The 25195-nt window shown below is 42.6% G+C and overlaps 1 protein-coding gene across 1 annotated transcript in view; it reads right to left on the reverse strand.

Annotated features, from left to right (window-relative positions):
- Positions 1-191: 191 nt before the first annotated feature.
- LOC102192878 (uncharacterized) overlaps positions 192-25195 on the reverse strand; it is a 62347-nt gene continuing 37343 nt past the window's right edge. Inside the window, exons 4-9 of the mRNA XM_005754217.1 lie at positions 15681-15799; positions 10663-10752; positions 7568-7712; positions 6537-6670; positions 5059-5267; positions 192-2885 (exon numbers count right to left, since the gene is read on the reverse strand). Of these exons, the coding sequence (XP_005754274.1) occupies positions 1742-2885; positions 5059-5267; positions 6537-6670; positions 7568-7712; positions 10663-10752; positions 15681-15799 (1841 nt within the window). The 3' untranslated portion in view covers positions 192-1741. The remainder of the gene's footprint in view (positions 2886-5058; positions 5268-6536; positions 6671-7567; positions 7713-10662; positions 10753-15680; positions 15800-25195) is intronic.

Genomic DNA, 25195 nt, shown 5'->3' on the forward strand with positions numbered 1-25195 from the left:
CCTTGCAGCTACCTCCTCCATCAGATAAGTATGAGTCTTTTTTTTTACAATTATCAAAACAGATAGCGAGGAGGGGGGAAAGCCATATTTATTTACGTTAGTAGAACAGAAACAAAAAAGCCTTCAAAACTGTAGTTTTTAAATTATTTGTGTCTTACAATAAATACAAATCCTCAAACATTTATTGAAATGAACACACACAAAGAGAGAGAGAGAGAGAAAAAGACAAATCCAAAACAGTGACACCATGTACAGTTGTGCGTGTCGACTCCAAAACCTTTCTGAATAGGCTGAACTTCAACTGAACTATTCCCAGTAGTGCAACTTAGCTTCACAAAACTGAGACTGACATTGATTTAATTTGGTGCTTTTTAAAAAATTCACTAGTGCAAAAATACTGATGTGAACACAAGGTCCAATGTTTCGGGGCTGAAAGGACGACGTGAAAGGCGTCATAACCCGGAGGGGGGGGGTATATGAGCTGAAATGCAGAACTTGTCATGAACACTCACCTATGCTGTACAATATTACCTCCAAGAGAAGGTGCGGCAGGAGTTTTATGATCTAAAATGATGACGTTTGAAAGATTTTAATTAAAATATTTTACTGTTTGACGATTAAAAAAACAGCAGTTACATCATGACTTCAGTTAGTATCACTTTTGAATTACCAGCCTTCTTAAACTTTGATCTTGTGCACTCTGAATTTCATCTTCCCGTTATCCTTTTTCACAAAGAAGCCCAGCAGCCAGTGCAAAGCAGCACACTCACAAGGTACCAATCAATGCCTTGCTCATGGAGACTTCAGCAGGACACACGCCACAGGGCTTGTGTTGGAGGTTTGTTTCCCTGCTTGCTTCTATGTAATCTGGCTGATTGTAACATACAAAAAAATATGCTTAAAGTTTAAAGCTTTGGCTCTACTGATAGTTTGACATGTTTTACACTATGCAGTATTAATTGGTCTCTAGTTTTCTGAACAGTTCTGCAGCAAGCAAGGATCAGTTTTTAAAACTTTCCAATGTTGCCTCGAAAGCCACGCTTTTAGACGATTCAGAACACAAAACAAACGGGCATCAAAGAAGATTTTTCATGCATTAAAATATCCTCGAACGAATGAACAAGTGTTTTACGGAGCTTTAAGTATTATCTTGTGGCACCAATTTAACTTTGCTCACCCTGTTTGTTTTTTTAAACTGCCCTGGCAGTAATTTAAAAGCATGAAAACATGCAAAAATCACCTGTTTTTCTCATACTCACTCGTCATCTCCCTTGAGACCAGCGTAGGCGTAAGTCGTCCCCTGTGTGCAAGGTTAAAAAAACCAAAAATTTCTCGACAGCTAAATCTTTGTTTCTTCCACAAAAGTCAGGTGTCCACAACATATTAAAAAAAATAAAATAAAACTGTGTTTCAAAAGTCTTGTCGTCGCTAAATCTAAAAGTGCTTGGAACCAGCTACAAAGTTTAATCCTTACAAACAAACGAATCTATGCATAAACTGGATTCGTATTAACTTTGATTGTCACAACACTAGAACCTGAGCTTCTTCGTCAAACAGAAGAAGTATGTGACATCCTGGGAATCCCTTAAAAAATAACTCTTCTCTTATAATGCTGGTGTATGAAAACGATAAGACAAAGTACTTTAATGCACACTGATTTCTTTGCGTGTACAGAATATGTATGTGTGTGTGTGTGTTTGTGTAGAGGGTAAGTATCTGCAGATGTGTTGACGTGTCACTTTCACGGCATGTAAATATATGGACTGGACTTGTGGTGTCCTGTGCTCATCACGCATGGCATAACGTTCCTGGAGCCGACCATTATGGACTGGTTCATGTCATGGCCGCTCTCAGGCCACGGCGGCGAGTCCATGGGCTCCCGCTTGATCGAATGGATCAGGCTGTGACCTTTGAACTCGTAGGTGCCATGCTTGTTGTAGTCAGACTGCATGTAGGCCTTGTGTGGATCCTGTGAGTAGACGTGCGAGTCCATGAGGTTGACGGATTGGCTGCTGCATAGAGAGTCTGAGTGTGGGAATCTCTGAGGACTAAACTGACTGGAGTCATTGTTACTGCCCAGGTCTTTGTCGCACTTTAACAGGCGTGCGTTGGCGTTCCCGTTGTTCACTGCATAGTTCTGATAGTTACCGTTGTTGTACGGCGGGCTGATCCCAGCCTTCCCCCGCTGGCAGGGCGAATACTGTGGATCGTAATAATCAGCTTCGGATTTCAGCTGCAGGCCAACGGTGTGGTCATATAGGCCGTTACCATAGCGACGGTCAACGGGCACTTGGTCGCGGCACGTCCAGGGTCGGCCGTACGCGTCGCAGCCGTTCTCCGAATCAGAGTCGTGCTCGATCTTTATGGGGGGCATCTCGGGCATCAGGTGACCGTCGAAGCATTCTCCGTAGCCATTCTCGCTCTTCACCAGGTCCACGCAGTAGGCGTCTGGGTCTGTGGGAATCTGGACGTTGCCGTACAGCTTGGAGACAAACACCTCACCACCTCTGCCGCTGTGACAGCTGGGCGAGAGACGGTACGGCTTCCCGTACTGGCCGGTCTTGTTCATGCGGTTAGAGGGGATGTAGCCGACGCCCTGGCCTGACCTGACGGGTCCTGAGTTCTGTCGCGGAGGCCAGCCGCCACCCACGCCTGGGCTCAGACCTTTATGGGGACCCACGGAGGACTTGCAGTAGTTTAGGGGCTCCTCCTGGTTATAGTAACCGTCCGGGCGGAACTTGAGGTTGTCTTTGGAGAGTGGGGTCCACGGAGTGTGGTGACCTCGCTGGGTTGCACCAGGAGTGGGACAGGAGAGCCGGAGAGAATCTGCAGCATCACCCATTCCTCCATTGAAGGAGTGTCTCCGGAGGTGTTCTCCACGCTCGCTGTGCAGGGGGAAAGAGTGGAAGTGGAAAGAGAAGGAAAAAAATAGATCATTAGTCACAAAACAAAGACACAAAACTTACAAAGTTTTACTGTTTTTCAACAAAGTCCACAAAGAGCCATTCTCTACCCATGTATCCATATGGCAACCACTGCATGCTCAATGTTTTTGTTTCTTTTCTGCCGAATGACTCAAAGCATAAAAATTCTAAGTTTGGTTCAATTTAGTTCACGAGAGGATCTTTCCAAAAGTGACTCATCTTTTCCGGGATGTGTCTCATCTGAAAATTGAGAACAGAGTCAACATCCAGAACCCCAAAGATCAATGATGGCCCGGTCTCCTAGTTTATAGGCAGCACAATGCAATATATCTTCATGTTTACACAGTGCAGTAGCTGAACCCGAATGTGTTCAGTAACTGCATGAAAGTCTTTTCAAACTGTATTTTCTTATGATTTTAAGTTTGAAATTGATCTTGTTGAACGCTGAGTAAGCGATTGATCGAAAAAGATAAAAGAGCTAAATTATATTTATAACTATTACAGCATTCTGATTAATCAGCATTCATACGTTAAATGCCTTTTCCAGTTTTTCCCGTACTTGTTTGACTTGTTTCTGTGGCTTTCTTTGTGCCCCCCCCACAAAAACAATAATCAAAATATGTTTTTTTCCCCCTCTTCATCTTTTCAGTTTTTATATGGAAACCCAATTACAGTGCATGGCTACAGTGGGAATAACAGGGTTTAATTTGCGGTTCTGTGAGTGATTATTCAGGAATTCTAAAGGCAAATGTTTCTTTTTGTTTGTCTGCTTCCAAATACGTTTCTGCATTTTTCCTATCTTTCAAATATCTCTCAACCTGAGCACAGCACAGCTGAAGGTCTTTAATACAACCAAGCTGTGAGTGAGTATATTCTGTAGCATCATATGTGTAAAATGAGTCTTTTCTTAGCTCTTAGATTGTTCTAGCAGTAGCTACAATTTCACTATAACAGGCTCGCAAAGAAATGAACTAAGGGACATGTTTTCAGTGACATCTGCCGACTAGTGACACGAAATGACCAAAAAGAGAAGTATTGCTTTCTATTTTTTGTTATAATAGCCTGACGCAGTTTCACTGTGTTTCCTAGTTTTAAAAAAGTCTACATATACTCAGAATTTAGAGCAGAACCGGAGATCGTTGTGCAACAATAAAGTCAGCAGGCTTTCGGGAATCTGACTGTAAGTTTAATCCAAGTCATATTAAGTCTCTCTATATGGCAGCAGACCCAGGCGCTACATGTACTGTACATACTATACACTTAATTCTGAACCTTAACCCTAAGAATGGTTTAACCACTCCAATCTGCTGTCTAGTTAACTGGTTTATCGTTACATTATCCACCATGTTGCCCTGGATGATGTACTGCCTGAACAGCAGGGGCGGGGGGCGGTGGAGGAGCTCTGCTTTACTGACTACATCCCAAGTCTTGGCCTCTCTGACTCCCTAAAGTTGTTAATGATGCATGAATCACAGAGGGCCTTATCCAAGCTGAGACGCGTATTTGCTCCTAATTGGCCACAGGTAAGGCGTCCAGCGCTTGTTTGGTTTGGTATCAGATCCTACTGCGTGAGGAGAGGGCTTATGTTTGTGTTGGTAACTGGGTCTCAGTGTAAATGCTTGTGTGTTCATAAAACTGTTGCTGGGCAATAAGTTGGTATCTGTGAAAAAAAGACAAACCTCAAAAAATCTATAAATGACACATGAGGGCTGGAGCAAATGGATTTTCTCACAGTAACTCCAAATAATTATGTTTCCTGTGCCCGTGCGATGTGGACCACAACCGAGGCAAGAGGTAATCTTAGGACATGTAAAGTGTATAATAACAAAATAAACACGTCATCCCTTATGAACTGTGAGCTGCTGTGACCTATGGACTCTCAAATGTTGACCTTTACTCAGAGCTCCCATAAAGCCAATCAGTGTCGTTCTCTAGAGGCTATAACGAGATGCCAAAATGCATCAAACCTCAGTGTTAAGACTGTTAAAACACTTCACCTTTAGTTACTACATAGTACCCCTATTAAAGCAATCAGTGTCCAAAACTGTGACACAGTGTCAATATGCATCATCTCTCCTAACTTAGTTAAAGCTGTAAAGATGCTGCGCATGTGTGAGAGTTTATTCCTTCTTACCCTTGCTCCAGTCCGGAGATGATTCCTCCTACTGCTCCTTTATTCTTTCCCCGCATTAACATGTTCTTCATTTTCATCTCCGTGATGGAGGGGAGCAGGAGGGGAACAGCTATGCAGAACAAAGCCAGCTGTGGGGCCACTGGAGCACCAGAGGCTGACTTCTTTTTCTGCCCATGGAGGAACTTCAACCGACCTTGGAACTGCATCGTCTGGAACAGAAGAAAGAAAGGACCCATCCAAAGGCCTTGATTAACATATAATACAATTACACAAACATCTAGGCTTTATTTTTCTGCCCTTTTACAAAGGCTTAAAGGTATCGACTATTATAGCGACCATTTTTAAGACCAATCAGTGGCAAAGAGGTTTCAAATTGTTGGCTAGGCGTCTGCTAGGTTTCTCCTCTTTTAATCTGAGTCACTGAACTGAACCTCTCTAGCATATCTGCACTGTTAGTGCCACTTTCAGACAAACAGTATGGGTTCCTATAAAGTCAGTTGTGCCGACACTCCATCCAATAAAGCTAAATTCTAGTATTTTATTCGTAAGCTTCTTGGCTCAAATCAGGAGGCATCTGTGTCTGTGGCATGCACGCGTGTGGTCTAAACATTTAGCTAGCCAAGCTTGTTAATGTTAGCTAACTTAAACCTGGTAATCCTCCCCTCAAGTCCAGTTTAACCAAGTTTAATTAGATGTTGTGTGCAGTGTTCAACATCTTGATTAAACCTGTCAGCTAACTTTTATTAGCCAACACTGGTGGACATTTAATTTTTGGCTAACACTGTGAAGGAACTGACTGACTTTCCTGTCCATGAAATAAGGCTGCTACTGTGTCTGAAAACACTCGTAAGTGGTCCAAATGTTATGAAACCGAGACTTTCTTGCCAGATTATTTGTGAGCAGATTGAGCACTGTGCGTTACATTACAAATTGTTGTGTCCTAACTGTAATTATGTTGACTGATGAGGAAAGCCTCCAACCAGTATTTCCTCACTACTTGGCTACCAGCATCTACAGTATATGTAGAAAATTGCCATCTAAAATTTCAGTTGTGCGGCCAGCTTCAGTGCAACCAGAGAGGACTTGGTGACAGTAAACTTGACTGACCCTGATGAAACAGTCCAAACCCATATTCTCGTTGCTCTGTCATCAGGGCCTTCAGCTTTTCCACTGCTGGTCTCCAAACCACTCTAGTCACAGCCATGAGGGATGAACCACGCTCATTCTCTGCCACTGTGGCCATGCACCCAATTACCTTATAATTCTGTCAATACACCTATAAATAACTGCACATACTACAATTATAAGTGAAGTCTTGCGGTACCAAGGGGTTATAACACTTTTTATAGCCCTGGGTCTTCTTCCAGTGAGCGGGCAACCCCTGCTCAGTTTTTATATTTTGCGTAAACTTTAATGAACTGAAAACTGAAGTAACGTTGTTGGGTTTTTTTTGAGTTTGAGTTGGTTCAATTACTCACCAAGAATCCAGAGGTGCTGTCCAAAAGGCATCGGACTCTGGCTATGAAACATCTGTTGAGAAAGCAGGAGAGCTCGGGAGGGATTTCCCCTGCCTCTGGAGAATGGAACAGGCTGCTCACTACAAAGTCTTCACCTGTAATTTAGTAAAGAAATATGGAGAGGGTATGAGTAATACAATTTGTACTGCAATTTGTGTAATAATACAGGAGAAAACAAGATACATATGTATAAATATGATGACGTTTTAAATGACAACAATATTTATAGTTAGCAAATGACTGGGACAGACTTCTTTTTTGTATTTTTATTACTTACCTGCTTTTATGAATAATACACTGCTGTTTAAAGCATTTATCTGTCAGCACTGTATCAATTTTAATTAATGAATCATTAAAACTGTTAATAACGAGTGTAATGTGAGACAGACACCCTTAAGATCAGGCTTAAAACTTTCCTTTTTGATAAAGCATATAGTTAGGGCTGAATCAGGTGACTCCGACTCCTCCCTCGGTTACGTTGCAATAGGCTCCTGGTGAGCTTCCCATGATGCACTGAGTGTTTCTTCTTCAGTCCCCTTTCTCACTAACTATGTGTTTATATGCCTCACTGCATTTAGTTATTAGTTATTATTAACATCTGGCTTATTTCCACAGCTCGTCTTTGACCTGTCTTTCTCCCCTCACCCCTAACCGGTCGCGGCAGATGGCCGACACTCCCTGAGCCTGTTTCTGCTGGAGGTTACTTCCTGTTGAAAGGGAGTTTTTCCTTCCCACTTTTGCCATGGGGGGGTCATCTACTGATTGTTGGGGTTTTCCCTCTATATTTGTAGGGTCATTGCCTCAATTTGGCACTATATCAATAAATTTGAACTGAATTGAATTGAGATTGACAGATTAGACGGTTCCTCTCATCAACATCATACAGATCCAGGAATAGAAATCTCAGCAGCTGACCTCATCACCTCAAACCTATTGCATTATGCGATAATGTTTTACATGTTCCCATACTAAATTCATAGTGAGCTACCCACCAGTTCCTGTAGCTAGCTGGTTATCCTGGTGTGCCACCGTCCCTTGGTGCTGTGGAGGACACATGGCCCAGTGGAGCTGGCGTCTGAATTCCTGACGGTCGTCTATGTGGATGTAGTCAAACACATTCTGGTGCATCACGTCAGTCTGTGGGGAGGAGATTCGGACTGGTTTGGTTAATCAGTTTTAATTTTTAGTTTTACATCCGGTTTATGACTTTGGACGACCGAGTTTTGCTTCCATTCTTGTAGCTGACAGCTGTTCGCCGCTCTCAGGGCTAATTCTGCCCCACCATTCCTGGGGAGGTCAACGCTATACATACAAAGTCGATGAAAGTCAGACAACCAGAGCACTCGCACAGTTACATACACATGCACAAAGGCAGGAGAATTGCCCCAGTACAGTAACAGTCTTAAGGGCAGCTGCGGGGCCAGCGAGGGCAGCTGTGTTTGTCAAACATCGCGTGACACCAGCTCCCGAACGGCAGTCCAGCCCAGCTTTCTCTCCACATCCACACAAACACACAGTAAGTAGGGTTCCAGCCCGCTCTCGTCATTCCTCCCTCTCTTTTCCAGCAATAGCTGTGTTTTCTGTCATTCCATGACAGATTCCTCACTAAAATGTTCAACCTTCTCCTCTTCCCTCTCCCCCTCCTCCCTGCCCTCGCTCCATAATTTCCACACTGGTGGCACGCGAGGCTTTTTGATCGCCTGCCTCTGCAAACACAATCTGTTCCCACTGTCTTCGGCGAGCGCTTCGTCCTGTGGTTGGGTTCCCTACCGGCAGTCAGGCAGACAGAAGGATCGAGTGACTATTGTTTATGTTTCTTGTAAAAAAACTCAGAGAGGAAAAGAAGAGGGGGAGGAAAAAGAGAATAAGTGATATTTTCAGTGACCTTCAAAGGCTAACTGCCCCTGTAACAAATTGGATCAAAGGCCAGTGGAGGTTTTCTGCTCTTCTGTGGCGCTTTCTTGTGGTGCTACTTAGCAAAGCCATGTCTTTTCTTCTTTATTTCCTGTGGTATATTATGGATAAGTGTCTTTCTGAATACAGCTGTGGGCTCAAAATTATGTTACATGCTGTCAAAGCCTGAGAGGCAAAGCATGTGGCTTAAAAACAACTAACAGCTCCTTTGCAAGAGCTGAACATGTGGGAAAGTATAAAAGAATGTTTTCATGACAGTCTGAAAATACAACACGCGGATCTGTGAGTATTTAAAAAGCCATATTTTTAATGTAGAAAAATGCAGAAAAGCTGTCAACTACCCGTTCACTCCTATTCATCTTCTCTGTGCTCAAAGTCACCTGCATTTTGCTTTTCACTTCTAAATATGGCCATCACTGACTACAAAGAACACCTGATTTGAATTCTGAGCTCAACCTTGAGCTAATGCTGATGATACATTAGTTTATCACACCAAATGCTTTGCATGCTGCAGTGCTATGGCTCACAGCCAAACCTTTTGCGTGGTAATTCCTTTTCTTTTTCTTTCTTTAAAATAACTGTTTTGCATGTACGCAATTTAACGTACTGCGGTGGCTTGATTCGCTTGATCCGCTGCCAAGTGTCTTACATACAGTCACTGCCGAGATCTGAGCACACAAAGGGCCAGTTGTGATTCTACTACTAGTGTGAGCTGGTAAATTTACATCTCTTTAATATTTAATCAGCAGCTAACATGTCGCAAAACGGTCCCGGTCCTTCCTAACATGGATACGATTTTTGCTAATTCTTCGAGCACTTGTTGCATATTGAATGAATGTTCGTTTTTTTGTTTTTAACTGTGCTGGTCACATGTGTTTATGAAAGGCAACAACTGGATGGCAGCAACTCGACTCAACGCTGGGATGGTTTGCTGTGAAATTCAGCCAAGGCCATATTCAGGTTCTGTGCAATAATCAGCTCAAAACTGATTTTTTTCCCCATTACTTTGGTTTGATTCCTGCAAAATTATTGACATTAACTTTTCGCTCGGGTCTTTTGCTCAGCACGTGACAACGAAGCTGGCATAAAATGAAACCTTAGCTAGCAAAATCTGATCATTTGAGTGGAAATTTATGGGAACAAAAAGCAGACGTTACAAATTAAAAAGCGTTGACTGAGCTGCTAAGACACACGTGCATACGCAAATGTACCCTTGGAGTTTTAATTTCCTTTGCCCGGTGGTTCCGTGCCAATCTGTAGACACACACACACCTATGCACATACTGTGGCAGGGCGTCTCAGACCACTTTGGGTTTCATGTCAATTTCATGGCTGCCCCTGTCTGCTTGTAAGCCAAGTGGGAGCGCTGCAGAAGAATGTCTATCGCGATGTGTGTGTGAGAAAGAGAAGGCATGAGGGCAACAGGAGGAATTTTAACAGTGAAAAGCACTTTATTTATGGCTTTGAAGGAGAGCGATGATTTCAGCATCGAGGGACAGGCGAGCCCATGTTGACTTCATTCATAATTAATGACTGGCTGGGTATAGCCACTGGAAAGGAAAAGAGTTAAACCGTCGGTGACTTATCAGTGCCCGCACACACATAACAGACGCCCGCAGAGTGTATCTCAGGGTGAAACAGAGGTCTTCACCCTTCTGTGGTCCCCTTAGGTGTAACCTTCTGGGTTTACTTTGCCCTCTGAAAGAGTTATCAGGCAGCAGGAAGTCAGAATTAAAAGAAAGGCAGTTTACTCCGGATCCTAAACTGGATGGGATGGCAACAGAAGAATGGAGCGTACTAAAAACGGCAATTGTGACCTTGTTGAATAATGACAGCAATGAGGTCCTATGAGATTTGCAGATTCGTAACCTTAAGAGGGTTTGTGTGCTAAAACACTTTCATGGATGCTATCATCACAGATTACGAGGCCATGTGACCAGCTGAAGTACAAAAAAAGGCAACCCATACCTCATTTTTATATTTTATATATTCTGGCTCAAAGAGCACATTTCCTACTGATCTGTTGGAGTTTTGGCACACTGATTCCCCCATCTACAGAACAGTCAAGGCTTATCAGCTTATCTATGGATAATCATATGTACAGCGTGCATTTCGTTTATACATATTAAACATAGATTATACAATGTTTTCACTGTATTCGTGTTCAACTCACCTGATGAAATCCCAGATAGTCCACAATGGTCGAGGAAGCGTAAAAAACCATCCCGTCACTGCTCACCACCAAGGCAAAGCCTGTCAGAGACTACACACACACACACACACACACACACACACACACACACACACACACACACACACACACACACACACACACACGCACACACACAGAGAAAGAGAGTCAGGGCAGCTCATGCAGCAAATAAACTCAGATGCAACAAACACACACATGACTTCTCTATTCTGTCTGTGAAAAGCGTAATACAGGTGTATGAATATAGATGCAATATAGTCAGATGTTCTAATTTGTGACCTAACTGTGGTTGAAGTTATTACTACGGCCTTAAAAAAAGAATTTTTGCTTGTAAAACCTTTAAAAATGTAATATTCAACTTCTTTCCATAATTCTCAGAACAGCAGAAAAACTGTAAAAATGGAACAAAAGATAGAAAATTACAACACAAGAGAGGGAATGAAAAACAGATGGTTGTGTTACAGAGCGAGCCAAATAAAACTTAGTGATTTATAATGCAAAATATTGCTTGTGAAAGACTTTTTTCCCCTCATATTCTCTGGTTAAAACTGTATTTTTTAAAGCAGTTAGCTCGCAGATGACTTACGCGCCTATTTGCGCTCCTTTAAAGTTACACATTTCATAAGCTCGAAACTCTGATAATTAAGTCTGTTTGACTGGTACAGCTGCTTTGATTTGTCGTAGCAAACACACTGATTAAAAGCAGAGAAACTCCAGACACAAGCACACTTCTTCCCACTTTCCCTCTTTGCTCACACACCCATCCACACAAAGCTAGGGAGGGGGGGATAACGTGTTTGGCCAGCGGAGGATACAGAGAAAGAAAATGTTAAAAAAATACACAAATGGTATCTGTTAAATGAGGAGAGATGGACAGATGGAGAGGAAAAGAAAGAGTGCGAGAGATATATTTAAAAAAGGCAGCACATGAAGGAGAAAAGCACAGGAAGGAGACGGGAAAGAGGCCTTCCAGTGTGCAGTGTGCGCACAGCTGTGATAGCGTGACAACTGCAAGGCTACTTGACTTGCGTGACTGCTGCTGCCAGAGTCTGTCACCTCTATTTTACTGCGAGACTATGCAGGTCTTTCCTGGTGTGTGTGTGTTTCTGTGTACTTTATAAGGTAGAAAGCCCAGCTGCCCCTCACTTCACCCCAGTGCCCACTCTCTCTGTCACTTACACCCAGCAGTGATCTGATTGCCTTAGCGAGAGGCGAATGCTCACTGTACGCGCCCTGTCCTTACCTGTCCCATAAACTCCTCTCTGTGACCTCTCTGTGAGCAGAGCAATTTGTAGCCCTAAAACCTATCGGCGTAGAAGCCAAGCTGCAGCAAAGCAAAGCCTCTGAGACAAAAATATTGAGACACTGACATGATGACATCTGAAAACAGTATATGAAAGCATGACGGCAGCAGTGGAGACTGGAAGATGGGTCAAGTCCTCTGTGGCACAGATGCAGATGATGTTTGACAAGTTTAACTGGCACATGTTCAAATGTCGGGGGGTACACACAAACACACAAACACACATAGATGCACGACTTATTCCAGCATTCAAAACAGATGCAGATTAGTTGGAAATAAACACACTGATATAGCATCTTTCCTCTGAAACTGGTCCTCACTCAGCATTTACTGTGCAACATTTGTACAAATTAAAAGTATTTGTTACTCGGACCAGCATTTTTGGAGCCCTCTGGAGGGTAGCGATCAATCAACATTAGTGGATTAATATTTAATGTAGCTATGTAATGTATTTAGTACTTCAATAAACATCTGGGAACAACATGTCAGTGCCAGATGTGATATATTTACATCTAAATCCAACACCGCCAACGCAGTGTCGCGGCAGTTCATCAGATAGTCACAACATCTAATGTACTTATTCGGGTTTCTGGACATAATTACCCACCCTTATCTTCGTATCCCTGAAGACATTTTTTCACCTGTCTGGCCTCAGATGTCCTGATTCATGTCCGTGTACACAAAGTGAATATTTTCCGCTATTTGAAAGGGTGTCACAGACGGGGTTGGCCTTGGAGTGATCATTTGACCTCAGTTTGAGTCATGGAGTGACATTATTTATATTATAGAAAATGCTTAGCAGCACGTTAATATGAAACAATATTTTATTGATTATCCTTAAAAAGGACTTGTTGAGGGTGAGGATATAAAAACGAGTTGGTTACGTTTAGGCTGTAAAGCTGCGGTTAGGTTTAAAAAAAGACCCTGTTCTGGGTTAAAATACAACAGCTGAAAGCTCTCATTTCTTAGCAATAATAGTTTCAATGTCACGCTGACTGTCACAGAAAAATATGGCAATGCATGACCATGAACTTGAACAAACAGATTGCTTTTTCACGACTATTTCACATGTAGCTATAAAGGTCTCAAGCATGGATCACTTGAAGGTCTTTGGATCATGTGTCCAAAAACTCATGAAAACATCCTAAGCATGCTGGAAAGCTAGGTTGACTTTATGAGGTCGTACAAGGCCATAAAAAGGTCGACATTTACATGTAAGGTTCATTTAGATTTATTTAGCCCATTCACCTTTCCCCACTCCTCTTCCAAGTCAGTGAAATGCCAGTAAATTTCTGCAACCCAAATTCTTTACAAAAGGACTTTGACATTTTTATTCTTCTGGAACAAATAGGCCCCAGACCTGTGACCTGAAAGAGTATGCACAAGCAAAAAGTGAATGTTCTAAAGCTTTAATTAACTTTTTTTATGCCTGGCCCTGCAAATTTATTACAGATAAATACAGTGCATTTGTTTTTTACATGTGCAAAACTTCAAGAGAACATCCGTCATTTATGCTGGAATAGAGCAGCTTATTTACTACATTTCCAGTTAAAGAGCTGGAAGGAACATCAGAACTCTATTACTCAAAATAACAATTAGTGTTTGGTTTTATATAAATAAAACCAAACACTTTATATGAATCAGCTAAACACATCTAAACACTGCCTGTTCTTCTGTTGTTGTAAACTAGGCAACAAAAAAAAGTTCCAGAAACAGAAATACTGTTATGATATTGGCTGTACTGCTGCATGCTGTTTTTGTGTGTTTCTCCATTCACATTCCCCTCAGTTCCTTGCATACTAAAGCCTTTAGGTAATGGAAACAGGCACCTGCTGCTGGCCTGCTCCACCACATATCTGCAACCGCAACGCCCCCAGCTCTCATAACTGGCCCTGGGAGACTAAAAGCTTTGACTTACAAATCTTAAGAGGCCCTTTGCACGCAGAGCCCAAAATAAAATATATGTTCGCTGGACTTGGAAGCAGCAGGGGAGCTGTAGGGCGATTGGGGCGGGAGAAGGATGTTGGTGGCGGGCATGGCGTTATTGCCTTGTATCAATGTTTCAAAGGAGTTTCTTTAGTTTTCCTGCTGTCTTGTGTCGACAGTGAGAAATGAGGGGAGGTCGCAGCAACCGTGGTGATACACGCAATAGGGTTGCAGTAATATAGGATCGTGTTGTATTGACTGGTTGTTAGAAAACTTTTGATAAGCCACTCAAACCAGAGTCACACATGACAAACATTTTTCATTAAAAGACTAAAAGAAGTGGTCTGTCCATCAGTCCACTGCGTTACTTCTGACTGAAATGTGTTAAAATGATATAAAGAGTTGCCTTTTAATGCGGGAAATGTAAAATATTAAAGACTTTGTTAGTATCTTTGCTTCCCCCTTGAACCTCTTTTGAGTCTAAACAGCCATTACAACACATTTTCGTCTATTAGCCTTGGTAAGTGTTGATAATTAAATATGAAAAAAAAAAACATGGATGGAAATATGTTTAAATGTCCAAAAACACTGCTGCGGCACAACACGGCACAACATCGTCCTCATGTGAATTCAATTTATGCAATAAATCCTGCAACTTCCAGCACATTCGATCTGCATCAATCTCCAAAGAATTGCCTTCAGACATTTGCAAACACAGTTCATATGCAAACAGATAAACATGTACAAACACATATGCGTACAGACAAAGACATGCAATCTCCCCCAGACACACGCACACTCAAATATCCGTCTCTTCCCTCTCTTGGGATCTCGTCACCATAAGTAATGTGCAGTTTGCTATGAGGCCCCGCTGCAGGTTGAGTCACGCAACAGGAGGCAGCACATCACTACGGTCAATCTAACCTTTTGTTTCCTGTCCCACTGAGAAGCCTGACACGTTAACAGAAGCATCAGTGGATCGCTTCTGCACTCCGAATGAAGATCCGTGTAGTTTTTGTGCGATAATCTCTGTCATAATTTACTGCTTGACCGAGAGCCATGGGAATATTGCGTGGAGGCAATGACGACCTAATGCCCGAGCAATTCCCATGTAGCGTATGGCTACGTGCGTTTAAACGAGTCACACAAACGGCTTGTCACATGCTGTTTGTTACTCCACGCGAAATAAATGCCCTCGTAAAACGTGCTGTTAAAAACCTGATTAAAGGTCTCGGGTCAAGTGAGTGCTGAACAGACCTCCTATGTTCTCTGATAAATGTCGACAGGCTTGACGCCTTCTCGCTCTCTACTTCTCGCTTTCTCGTGCTTTCGGCCGGAGGTCCGACCACACACAGAAGCACACTTCCCTTGGATGCTCAAGCCGCCAACATGTGAGAGTCCCCACCTAATTCATCAGCTCTGACACTCCTGTCTCACCCATATGTCACGCAACAGCACAGCCCTGCAAAGAAGGCAGGACCAAAGGGCAAAGGGTGCGCACACACACACACACACACATGCAAACAAAATCCCCCCATGTCCCAAATTCCCAATCACTAATTCAGAAGCAAATGTATGCAAACCAGAGCATGGCAGGAAAATAAGTGCCAACCAAAAGGTAAAATATGGCACATAGTGTGGTAACAGTTGATATTAATACAACTGCTTTGGTGCTGTATTTACAGATGTAGCATGTTAAATGTTCCACATGATCGCCACACATACAGACAACACCCATGTGGTTTCTTACTTCCAGGAGGAGGCTGCTTTCATTCACGCCTGTGCCCAGTGGAAGGCTCTCTTTCCTGGGTTCAGGGTTAGAGGATGCTGTGCTCATGATGTGCTTCCTGCTGGTCTTGTCTTGGCTCGCTGTAAAAAAAAAAAAAAAGAAAATAGGTAAACAGGTTGGCACGAAGGACTCGCTTTTGTTTAACACAATAATCCAAAAGCCACCGGTCGGTTTGAGAATGTTAAAAATAAGAACAGAAGAGGTGGAAAGAACATCCCCAAACAAAACGAGAAGATCACACACGCTGGATACAGCAATGATTTAAATGTATCCTTATAGGGTTATGCGCTCATATGTGCTGTTGAAGGTCTGAATTCTTAACCTAATTCAATGCACATTCAGAATACAGAGCATATAACAAGGCCTGTGTCAAAACAGGAAACAGTTGACTTTAATAACAATAATAATTCTGTTTTCTCTGATGTGGCAGCGAGAGAACACGACCGGCACTCAGACATGTGGCCGACACATTAACTATATCGGTCTCCCTTTCTTAGGCGCTGCACTAATGCCAGGTATTACTCTGCGTGGTTGGCTGGTCTAACAAGACAAAACACTGGAAGATTTCATGACTTTAGAGGATTTCTTACACACGATACAGCCACATGCACATGCAAATCTCACTGGGCTACAAAAAGCCAGGCCAAAAAAAAATTGAATGCTTTAGCGACATTTGAATGGGAAGTGGTTAACCAGACATAGAGCATTCACTTGTGGATGCTCATGCTCTCTGCTTTTACTGAACTGTGCAACAGGTTCTCAGTCAACAATAACAAATATACTCAGCTGCTAAAATAAGAACATCTTGTCTAAGCAACCCCCTGAATAAAGCATCATAGTTTTTTTTAAGTTGACTTATGCAGTTGCAGTTGTGCAGTTTTATACATTAAAGCTGATTCGTACTACATCACGAGAATAACACAATTACATTTTGTACTATTTCACATGTTATAACATAGAGGCACAATATGACAAAGTTCTTTGTGCACGAAAGTGTCGTTGACGAATAAGTAAAAGCCTTCTGGTTCCAGTGACTAACTAAGCCTGACCTCTGGCCTCTCTGTGGCTCACAAAGAGGGCTCCTACAGGCCGACAATGTAATGAGCGGCCATTCAAATCTCTCGCTACACTGTCTCGTAACTAAGCACAGTTTTAACCGGGGTCTTCAAAGGTGAAATATGCCACCTGCATGCTTAAGCCCATGCAATTAGCTTACATGACTGTGGCATGTCGATTCGTCACATGTGCACACGTGGTGACGTATGCATTGCGTGTCGAAGGCATGTTTGCGTGTTTCTCTCACAGGCGTGCTGTCAGGGAGCATGCAGCTCACTCCGAGTGACCGGCCCTTCACTCCATCATTCATTGTAGCAGGCACGGATTAGTCATGCGACACACACACACACACACACACACACACACACACACACACACACACACACACACACACACACACACAGAGAGCATATAAATCTATACATCTACTGATGCTTCATATAGCTCCCACCCCCACTGAGTAACCTCATTACAGCTTCCATCCTCCCCCCTCCACCCCATTCGCACTCCTTCAACTGCCCTCCTCCTCTCTCCACCCCGCCTTTGTTTCAGTCCATCGACGACTGATTTCACTGATTTTGTTGGAACAGTTGGCGTTCTCTTGAATCCACACTGAAGCTTGCAAACCCTTTTTTTCTGCGCCCGTACAGTTTGTCAGGATGAATTTCTTTCACGTGCAATAATTCATTCCCCCAGTTGGAAAAGTAGGTTTATTCAAGCTGTACGAGGAAATAAATGCCCTAACGTGTGCAAGCGCAAGAGCTTTGACAGACAGCTACATTTTTAAAAAGCCAGTAATAATGTTAAGTATTTTGTCATCACCTCTGCAGGTGCAAATGCATGCAAACAAACAGACTCAGACAGTCACACACGCGAACACACACAAAACCCATTCTGTCCAATCACCGCAACATCATCCAACCAGTGGAAACCACTGCAGAGGGAAATGAATCTAATAACCGTCTTTATTTTCCTCCTTCAACGCCTGGTGCATTTTTTTGTTTTCTCTCTTACGGCAGCTTTTTGGAGAGGATGCAGCGTCAGGAAAGACAAACATACGGGATGATTAATTATCGGCACCGGTACTTCCTCTGCCAACAATACGGGCTTTATTCATCGCCGCTTATGTCTTCGGGTTTGCTTTTCTTTGCCTCTATTTTCTCCCTCTCTGGTCGAAAAAGGAAAACAGAGTAGGTAATGGTGAGGCGTTTATGTGCTCCGCGTGAGGACAGGGTGTTAAGTAAAAAGTGACAAGTAGCGGGATGTAGATGGTGCCAAAGGGTGAGGCTGAAAGTGTTTAGCTCCTTTTTAGTCAGCACCGTCTGTCTTTCCACTTTCACTGAGAATCTCAGGACCACCCGCCAAACACCGAGCATAACACAGCATGACTTTATTTTCACAGTCTAAGGCACAATTGTCTCAGCACTTCAATCACCAAACAGAACTTCTGGGATGACTGACGAGAGGAGCTTATAGTGATATTAGATGCGTTGATTTGTCGTAATAAACTAACATTATGAGAAGCGCTGTAATTCAGAGGGAGGCAAAGGACTTTCACAAAACTTTGAACAACCTGCTGGATGCCGCCTGTAAGCAGAGCAGAGCCCTGTGCGGAGCAGGTATTAACTTAAACGGCCTCTAGGGGGTGAGGTGAGATTTGGCACTGTAGCAGACGGATGTGTAGAGCACAGGCTCGGTTTGTTTGTCTGTTTTCAACTGCTTCTCCTCTAAAGCCACTTCCTCCTGTAACACCACCAAGAACACCTTAAAAAAAACAAAACAAAAGAAAAAAAGAAAGAACAAAAAGAGAGAGAAAACAGAAAAGAGATAAAAGAAGAGGCTGCATCCAATAAGAAGAAAAGACAGGGAGAGACAGTTGTTTCAGCAGAGGGGTGTAACGTTTCTGAGGGCTTGACATGCTTTTTTTTTTTTTTTTAAATAATGGGGATAAAAGACAAAAAAATAGTTACAAATTGATGCCAAATGCTGAATCAAAGATGTCACGACATTATGCTTAAAATTAATGCTGCAGAAGAGTTTTTATGACTATGCAAATTTATGAATTGCTTCAAGTCATGCACAAGGGTTGGTCTACTTTTAACATCATGTTCCTAAACAGAGCAATGCGCAGTGAGGAGCGAGTAAGTGTTTTTACACGGCTCATAGACACGAAACCAGCAGGCATCCTGCTCCAAGCTGAGTCAAAAAGGTGGTTATAGCTGCTGTTTCTGTAGTTTTTCACTATGTTACATTTAAAGTAAATGTTAGTAGAAGTTGGTCCAGTCAATTTTAGCGTTACGTTAAAGCTGTTGTAGGTAACAATATACACAACTGTTAAAATTAGCTTGACTAACTATCTACAGCAGATGAACAGTATCTGAGAGTCTATAAAAATCCAGCAAAGATCTGACACAAGACATAAGATGTGTATCTGGCCCTTCAACCGGTTACTGAAGCCTCATTAAAAAGCGTTTCAGTGGAGGGGCGGATGTCAAGAAGCCATTCTTAATGACAGAAAACAGGGAGAATACACAATAGCTGGACTGAAAACCAGTAGCAACAGATCTGATGGGAGTGATGAATTCGTGGTTTTAATCTCTGTTTCAAACTGTCATCAATATATACGCAGGAAGTCGGGAGAGATGTACAACAGTGAGTTTTTTCAGCCATCTGCAAAGCACGGCAGAGGTGCTGTCATGATTTGGGCCTGCATTTCAGCCACAGGTGTTTGAGATCTTTTGAGACCACTGTGCCACGCCATCTGGAGAGCATGTGATCTGCAACAGTTTCATTTTTCAGTATGACAATGATCCGAAACACACCGTCAATGCAGCAAAAGCATACCAGGATAGTGAAACACTATCACGCACAAGGCCTCCCAAAAGCTTGGAGCTCAACATTATTGAAGCAGTGTGGGATCATCTTGAGAGAGAACAGAACAAAAAACAGTCAAGGTCCAAAGAAGAAGAAGCCTGGAGAACTATTCCTGAAGACTACTTTACATTAAAAAAGTTACAAGAAAGCTAAGAGGGTTCAGATTGTGTTGAAGAATAAATGTGGTCGTACCAAATATTGACTTTATAGCCAGTATTTTTGCACATTTCACTAAATCACTGCACCTAGCAAAGTATTAAACGAGAGATACTAAAAATATTTATTCATTATTTATAATGAATGAAAAAAAAAAAAAACCCCAAGAAACTCCCAGCAAACATCACTGAAAAGTCATCATCTATCAGGTAAAATCTCATTTCTGGTGAATGGCAGGGACACCTACACCCATTCATCTCTGTGCGCCCCTCATTGGAGTAGCAGGGGTGCCATCTTTTGGCAGCTGATCCACGGCTGTGCCAAGAAGAGCTCCAGACATGAACATGGGAGCGCAGTACAGCACAGCAGTTCTTCCCCTCCCACAAGGCTTGCGTGAGTAGAGAAAACTATGTGTGTGTGTGTGTGTTTTCATATGTGTGTGTGGAGGCTGGGTTGGCTCACTGCCACCTCCTTTGCCTATTCCCGCCCCCTTCCCTTAGCACTTTTCTCTCTCTCTCTCTCACTGCCGGCACAGGAAATCCACAGCAGAGAGAGCAATACTAACAGAGAGAGAGGCAGCGCGAGAGAGAGAGAGAGAGAGGAGCTGGCTGATCAAGGGCTGGTTGTCACGCGAGCGAGCCGTCTGTCAATCTCCCCCCCTTCCTCCTGACAGACTGCTGGCGGACAGCCAAGGCCTTGCGTGCAAGCCGACGAGCCACATTAGCCCATAAAGAATTTCATAATAGCAACAGCTGTTAAATATTGATGACTGCTGGCAAGCGCTCAATGGCGCTCTGCAAAAAGGTTAAGCCTCCTCTGTAATGGAAGCTAATACTTCATTATGCCAGAGATCAAATGTCCGGATCTCGCCTCGTCCAAATTTGAACTTTTTTTCTTTTCTTGTTTTTGCAATAAAAAAAAAAAAACACAAAAAAGGATTTACAGCTAGAAACGTTTTGGGGCATTTCCCTGCTGTTCTAAAGACAAACAGAAGCAGACTTTTCCACTGCTTTTAACATACAGCACACGGACTCAATCATCCCACGTAACAATATTAACTTTAAATATGAGCTTCGTAAGCTCACCGATATTGTTTTAGATGAATGTTTTGGTTCCCCTGTGACCTGCTATGTAAGATTACATTTAAATGAATGGAGAGATTTAGAGCGACTTTCTTTGTCTGTTAACAAAACAACAACTACAAACAGCACGTTTGTTGGAGGCAGCACAGGACTCAGAAATATTTACCTTTCAGAGGAGATTATAATGCGAGCGAGTAATTTTTATTTTCCTGGGGGAGCATGCACATGTTCTGTAGTTTGAGCAGCTAGGGGGAAGCCTATCTCTGAAGCAGGAAAAAAACAGAACCCTGATTCCTGAATAGAACGTAAACAAAGGCCTTGGTTGTGCGCCTAGATACTGAAGCAGAAGGGAAGTGATATTATGACAGAGCAAATGGGATCACACAGAAGAGCACAAGATGTAAACTCAATTGTTTCCACTTCTCTGTTTTGGTTGGCAAGCAGTCGCCACACTCTACAGGAGTAATACGTCTCCACACATGAGCCTTTGGGCAAAGCATACTTGCATGGTAACTTCTTCACTACCGCTACTGTATGTGGCTCTGTCTGCATGGTGCACCATAAAACTGGCGCCACGCACCTTTTCCTAGCAAACACACACACACACACACACACACACACACACACACACACACACACACACACACACACACACACACACACACACAGGAGAACTATAATAGCGATCATAATTTGAAAGTCATCTAATTGCTTCTATAAATAGAGGACATGACTGATTGTGGCGCACATGCTTTATATGTGAGCGCGATGTTTGTCTGCTGGGAAAATTGCTTTTCTGATGAATCCGCTGAAATGAGCGACGCACACGCGTAGCCAGCGAAAGGGCTGTCTAAACACTCCTAAATTTGGCTCGTCAAGCCCTAGGAAAATTAACCGCAACATCAGCTCAATGTGGTGCAATATTTATACAGACAATTAGAAAAGCTAACAGAATGCAAATGGACGCAGGCCCAAGGAGAATGTGCTTCGGCACGAAACGACGTGCTCTCTCTCCTCGCACGCACACGCGCACGCTGCATTCAGGCATGTGTCGCGTGAGATGAGCCAGTTATGCAGGAAAGCTTTTTATTTGACTGTACCCAAATGAATGCAACAGTGTGTCTTCTAATTGAAGACAACAAGACGCTGTAGTTTTCCTCCCGGGGCCGGCGATGTTCCACCAGCTAAACGTCGACCCTGGCCCTCGGTAAAGCTCCACGGGGTTGAACTCAGGATATAAACTCCCTCGTGAGTCACACAGTATATTCCAGCAATAAAACTGCCAAGAGGCAGAATGACAACATGTGTGTGAGCACTGCATGTACACAAACAAACACACACAGTACAAGTGGATTTAGGAGGAGGGGAAACCTCACTATAAGGCGTATTGTCTTTTCCCTTCAATTTGCTTCCTTTGCTTCCCTGTTTATGTCAAACCTCCGTGGACATGAATGGTCAAATCATGACATAATATATTTCCTTTCAGGCACCTCAGTGTCCAGACACAATTTAGCCTTGGTGACGCACTTCTTTGCAGAGTACTTTTTCTGCCTTTTTATTTTTACTTAGTTCGATTTCTGCCATACAGTCTGTTTTCCAGTTAGCCAACTGTAAAATGAAGTAACAAGAGTGAATACATTTCTAATGCATGCACTGAAATGAGTGCAACATCCCACATCTCAGATCTGCTGCACTACTGTAGGAGGCATCAGCTCTTGCACGCATATACAGTATGCGTTTTGCATAGATACCCTATAAATAGCTGTTGCTTGGATTCCTGTTTTGATGAGGATGGTTGTGGCCCGCTGCTCTCTCAAGGAGCTTGTGGTTAATAAAAGTTGCATTCAGGAACACCACCTGGCCACAATAAAGCACAGGCCTCCTATTTTTGTACTTGCAAAATCTCCGTTTTCATGAGCAGTCTGAGATTCAAGAGCTTGAAGTTGCCATACAGTGTCCTTTAAACGTTAACGTTTATGTGCAAGCTGCTGTAAAGTCCAAATTGCTGACTTTACGTTTAACTGTGGGTAAATTTGTAATGAAAACTTATCCTCTTTTTCTAAACAAACAGAAAACTCAGCAAACAGACGTGCCACGAGGTGAATGTGTTGTTAAGAATACAGTGAAAAGGGAGAGATAATGAAGAGGAAGAGAAAGAAGAGATGAGGCCTTGGTGCAAAATCAAGCTTACAATGTATAAAGTAAGCAACTATAAAGTGTTTCTCACTCATTCATCCTTATTCTTACTGAAGAAAGAAATACTTGAGACAAACTTGGGGAATATTTCTTTGTCTTATATCCCTAAACTTTGGTTTCTTTGAATTCTGAGAGGAGAGGAAGGCAAGAGGAAGACAGAAAGCAGATCAGAGGTAAGAGTCTGCAGCATCATGTGCGCTGCCACTTTAAATGAAATGGTGGTTTCTTGTTTGGTGTGCCAATTAATGTCATTCTTACTTAAAATGAGAGGGAGTGAAAGAACCACAACAAGCCCAAGATTATCACTCTGGTATTCTCCTCCTTGTTTAAGAGCCAAAAGCACTCCTCACTTCAGTCTCCATAAACAGGGAGTTAAGCAGGTTTCTGGAAAAAGAACCACACCTTTTTTAAAACCTTGATTCCTTCAGTGATCCAATTAGACTTTATTTTTTTCATGTGTAAAACCTCTTCATAACGAAAGGGTAATCTGTTAAAAAGATTATGGTGCCGTTTCGGCCCATTGAGGCAAGTAATAATGGGCAGATGGTCCCTGAGGCTCAATCCATATGGGAGGGAAACTACACTAATGCCACTGTAGCACGCAATGCTAAACAAATGCTAACCACTGACTTGTGGTGGGAAGACTGTTTCACAGCTTCAGAAAATACGTGTTGCTTAAATTTTACTGAAGGAGACGGTTGTTAGCAGGGAAGAGAGTGAGTTTGGTGAACGCAGAAAGTGACTCAAAGCTGTACGTTTTAAAAAGTTCAAGATCAGACAATGGTAGCCCTACCATAGCATGTAACGCTGCTAAATGTTAAAAAGAAGGGAGTGGAAAGAGAAGTACAAGAGGTCTCTACTCCTAAAGGGTTTTACCCTGGTAGAAATTTCTTGTTTAAGCTGGTGTCGTCCGAGTGGTTACCCTGCACCTAATGGAGTAGCACCAGTAGTTAGTTGCAGTTACCAGCCACACCCGGTGCTCTTCCTCTAATGACTGTGCTTCAAGATGATCTGTCTGCTCATGGCGAGGACTAGAGAAATACCAGTCCTTTATTACAAAGCATCACTTTTCATACTCTTTTGCAAAAATCTACTCCCCACTGAGATCGCTTTTTACGCACATGACTCCAGTTGCACCACACTTTCTTCCGCTTTTTGAATATTCGTCTGAACGCAGTGACGCCGCTGACATCCTTTTTATAACATCACTGCTTTTCTTTCATTCATTGTTTTCACTCATTTTACTACGTCTGCTGTTTTGAAATATTGCATTTCGTACAAGATTAGCATTAGCAACAATCACGTGTGTATACATTTCCGAACTCTTTATTTTATCTACCATCTGATGGCGCTGTGGTGTGCTGGCAGCATATCATCAATGTGTAATTAAATGGGTGTGAGATGGTTAATGAGCCAAGGGTTGAGGAGGATCAAGTGACCCATGATGGTGATCATCCTTAATGCATGAAAGCCATTAACCTGTCAATCACTAGATGCTACCACAGGTGTTACATGTCCGCTGTGTCAGTGTGATCAATCTGTGAAGCGGGTAATCAAGAGCAATGGCTCCATAAAGTATTTATTTTGGCATCGGTTCACTTTATCTTTACCACTCTATTATCGTAAAACTCTGTCCAATAAAATTAAAATTGCAAGAAATATTTCAGACCATGTCGTCCTTTGTAGTTTTAAAGAAAACAACATTTCAGCGAGTGAATGAAGCGGCTTTAACCTGATTTGACACTCGTTTGCATCACCCATTACCAACATTTTAACACTCATCTCCTTTTTTTTGTTTTGTTGTCCTCACTAAAAATATCACAAACCCATTTGGCCAGTGACACTCTAACCCAACAGTAATCTGATTATCCAACACCTCATCCCATTAGGCTAGGGCGGCAAGAAAACACTGGGTGTTCATAGAAACACCCTTAAGACATTTTGATTGCTTTGACATAAAAAACCTCAAATTCACAATGAGGTTGACTGGAGTGCTAAGACAAAAGAAAATACTACAACTGTTTAAATTTGGCGTCTACCTCACTATTGTTAAGATAATAGTGGTGGACTCCAAATGAGGCAAAATGTTTCTACATGGCTGTTCTCCAATAA

Source organism: Pundamilia nyererei, unplaced genomic scaffold, assembly GCF_000239375.1.
Source record: "Pundamilia nyererei isolate P.nyererei 1_Seehausen unplaced genomic scaffold, PunNye1.0 scaffold00524, whole genome shotgun sequence".
NCBI lineage: Eukaryota > Metazoa > Chordata > Actinopteri > Cichliformes > Cichlidae > Pundamilia > Pundamilia nyererei.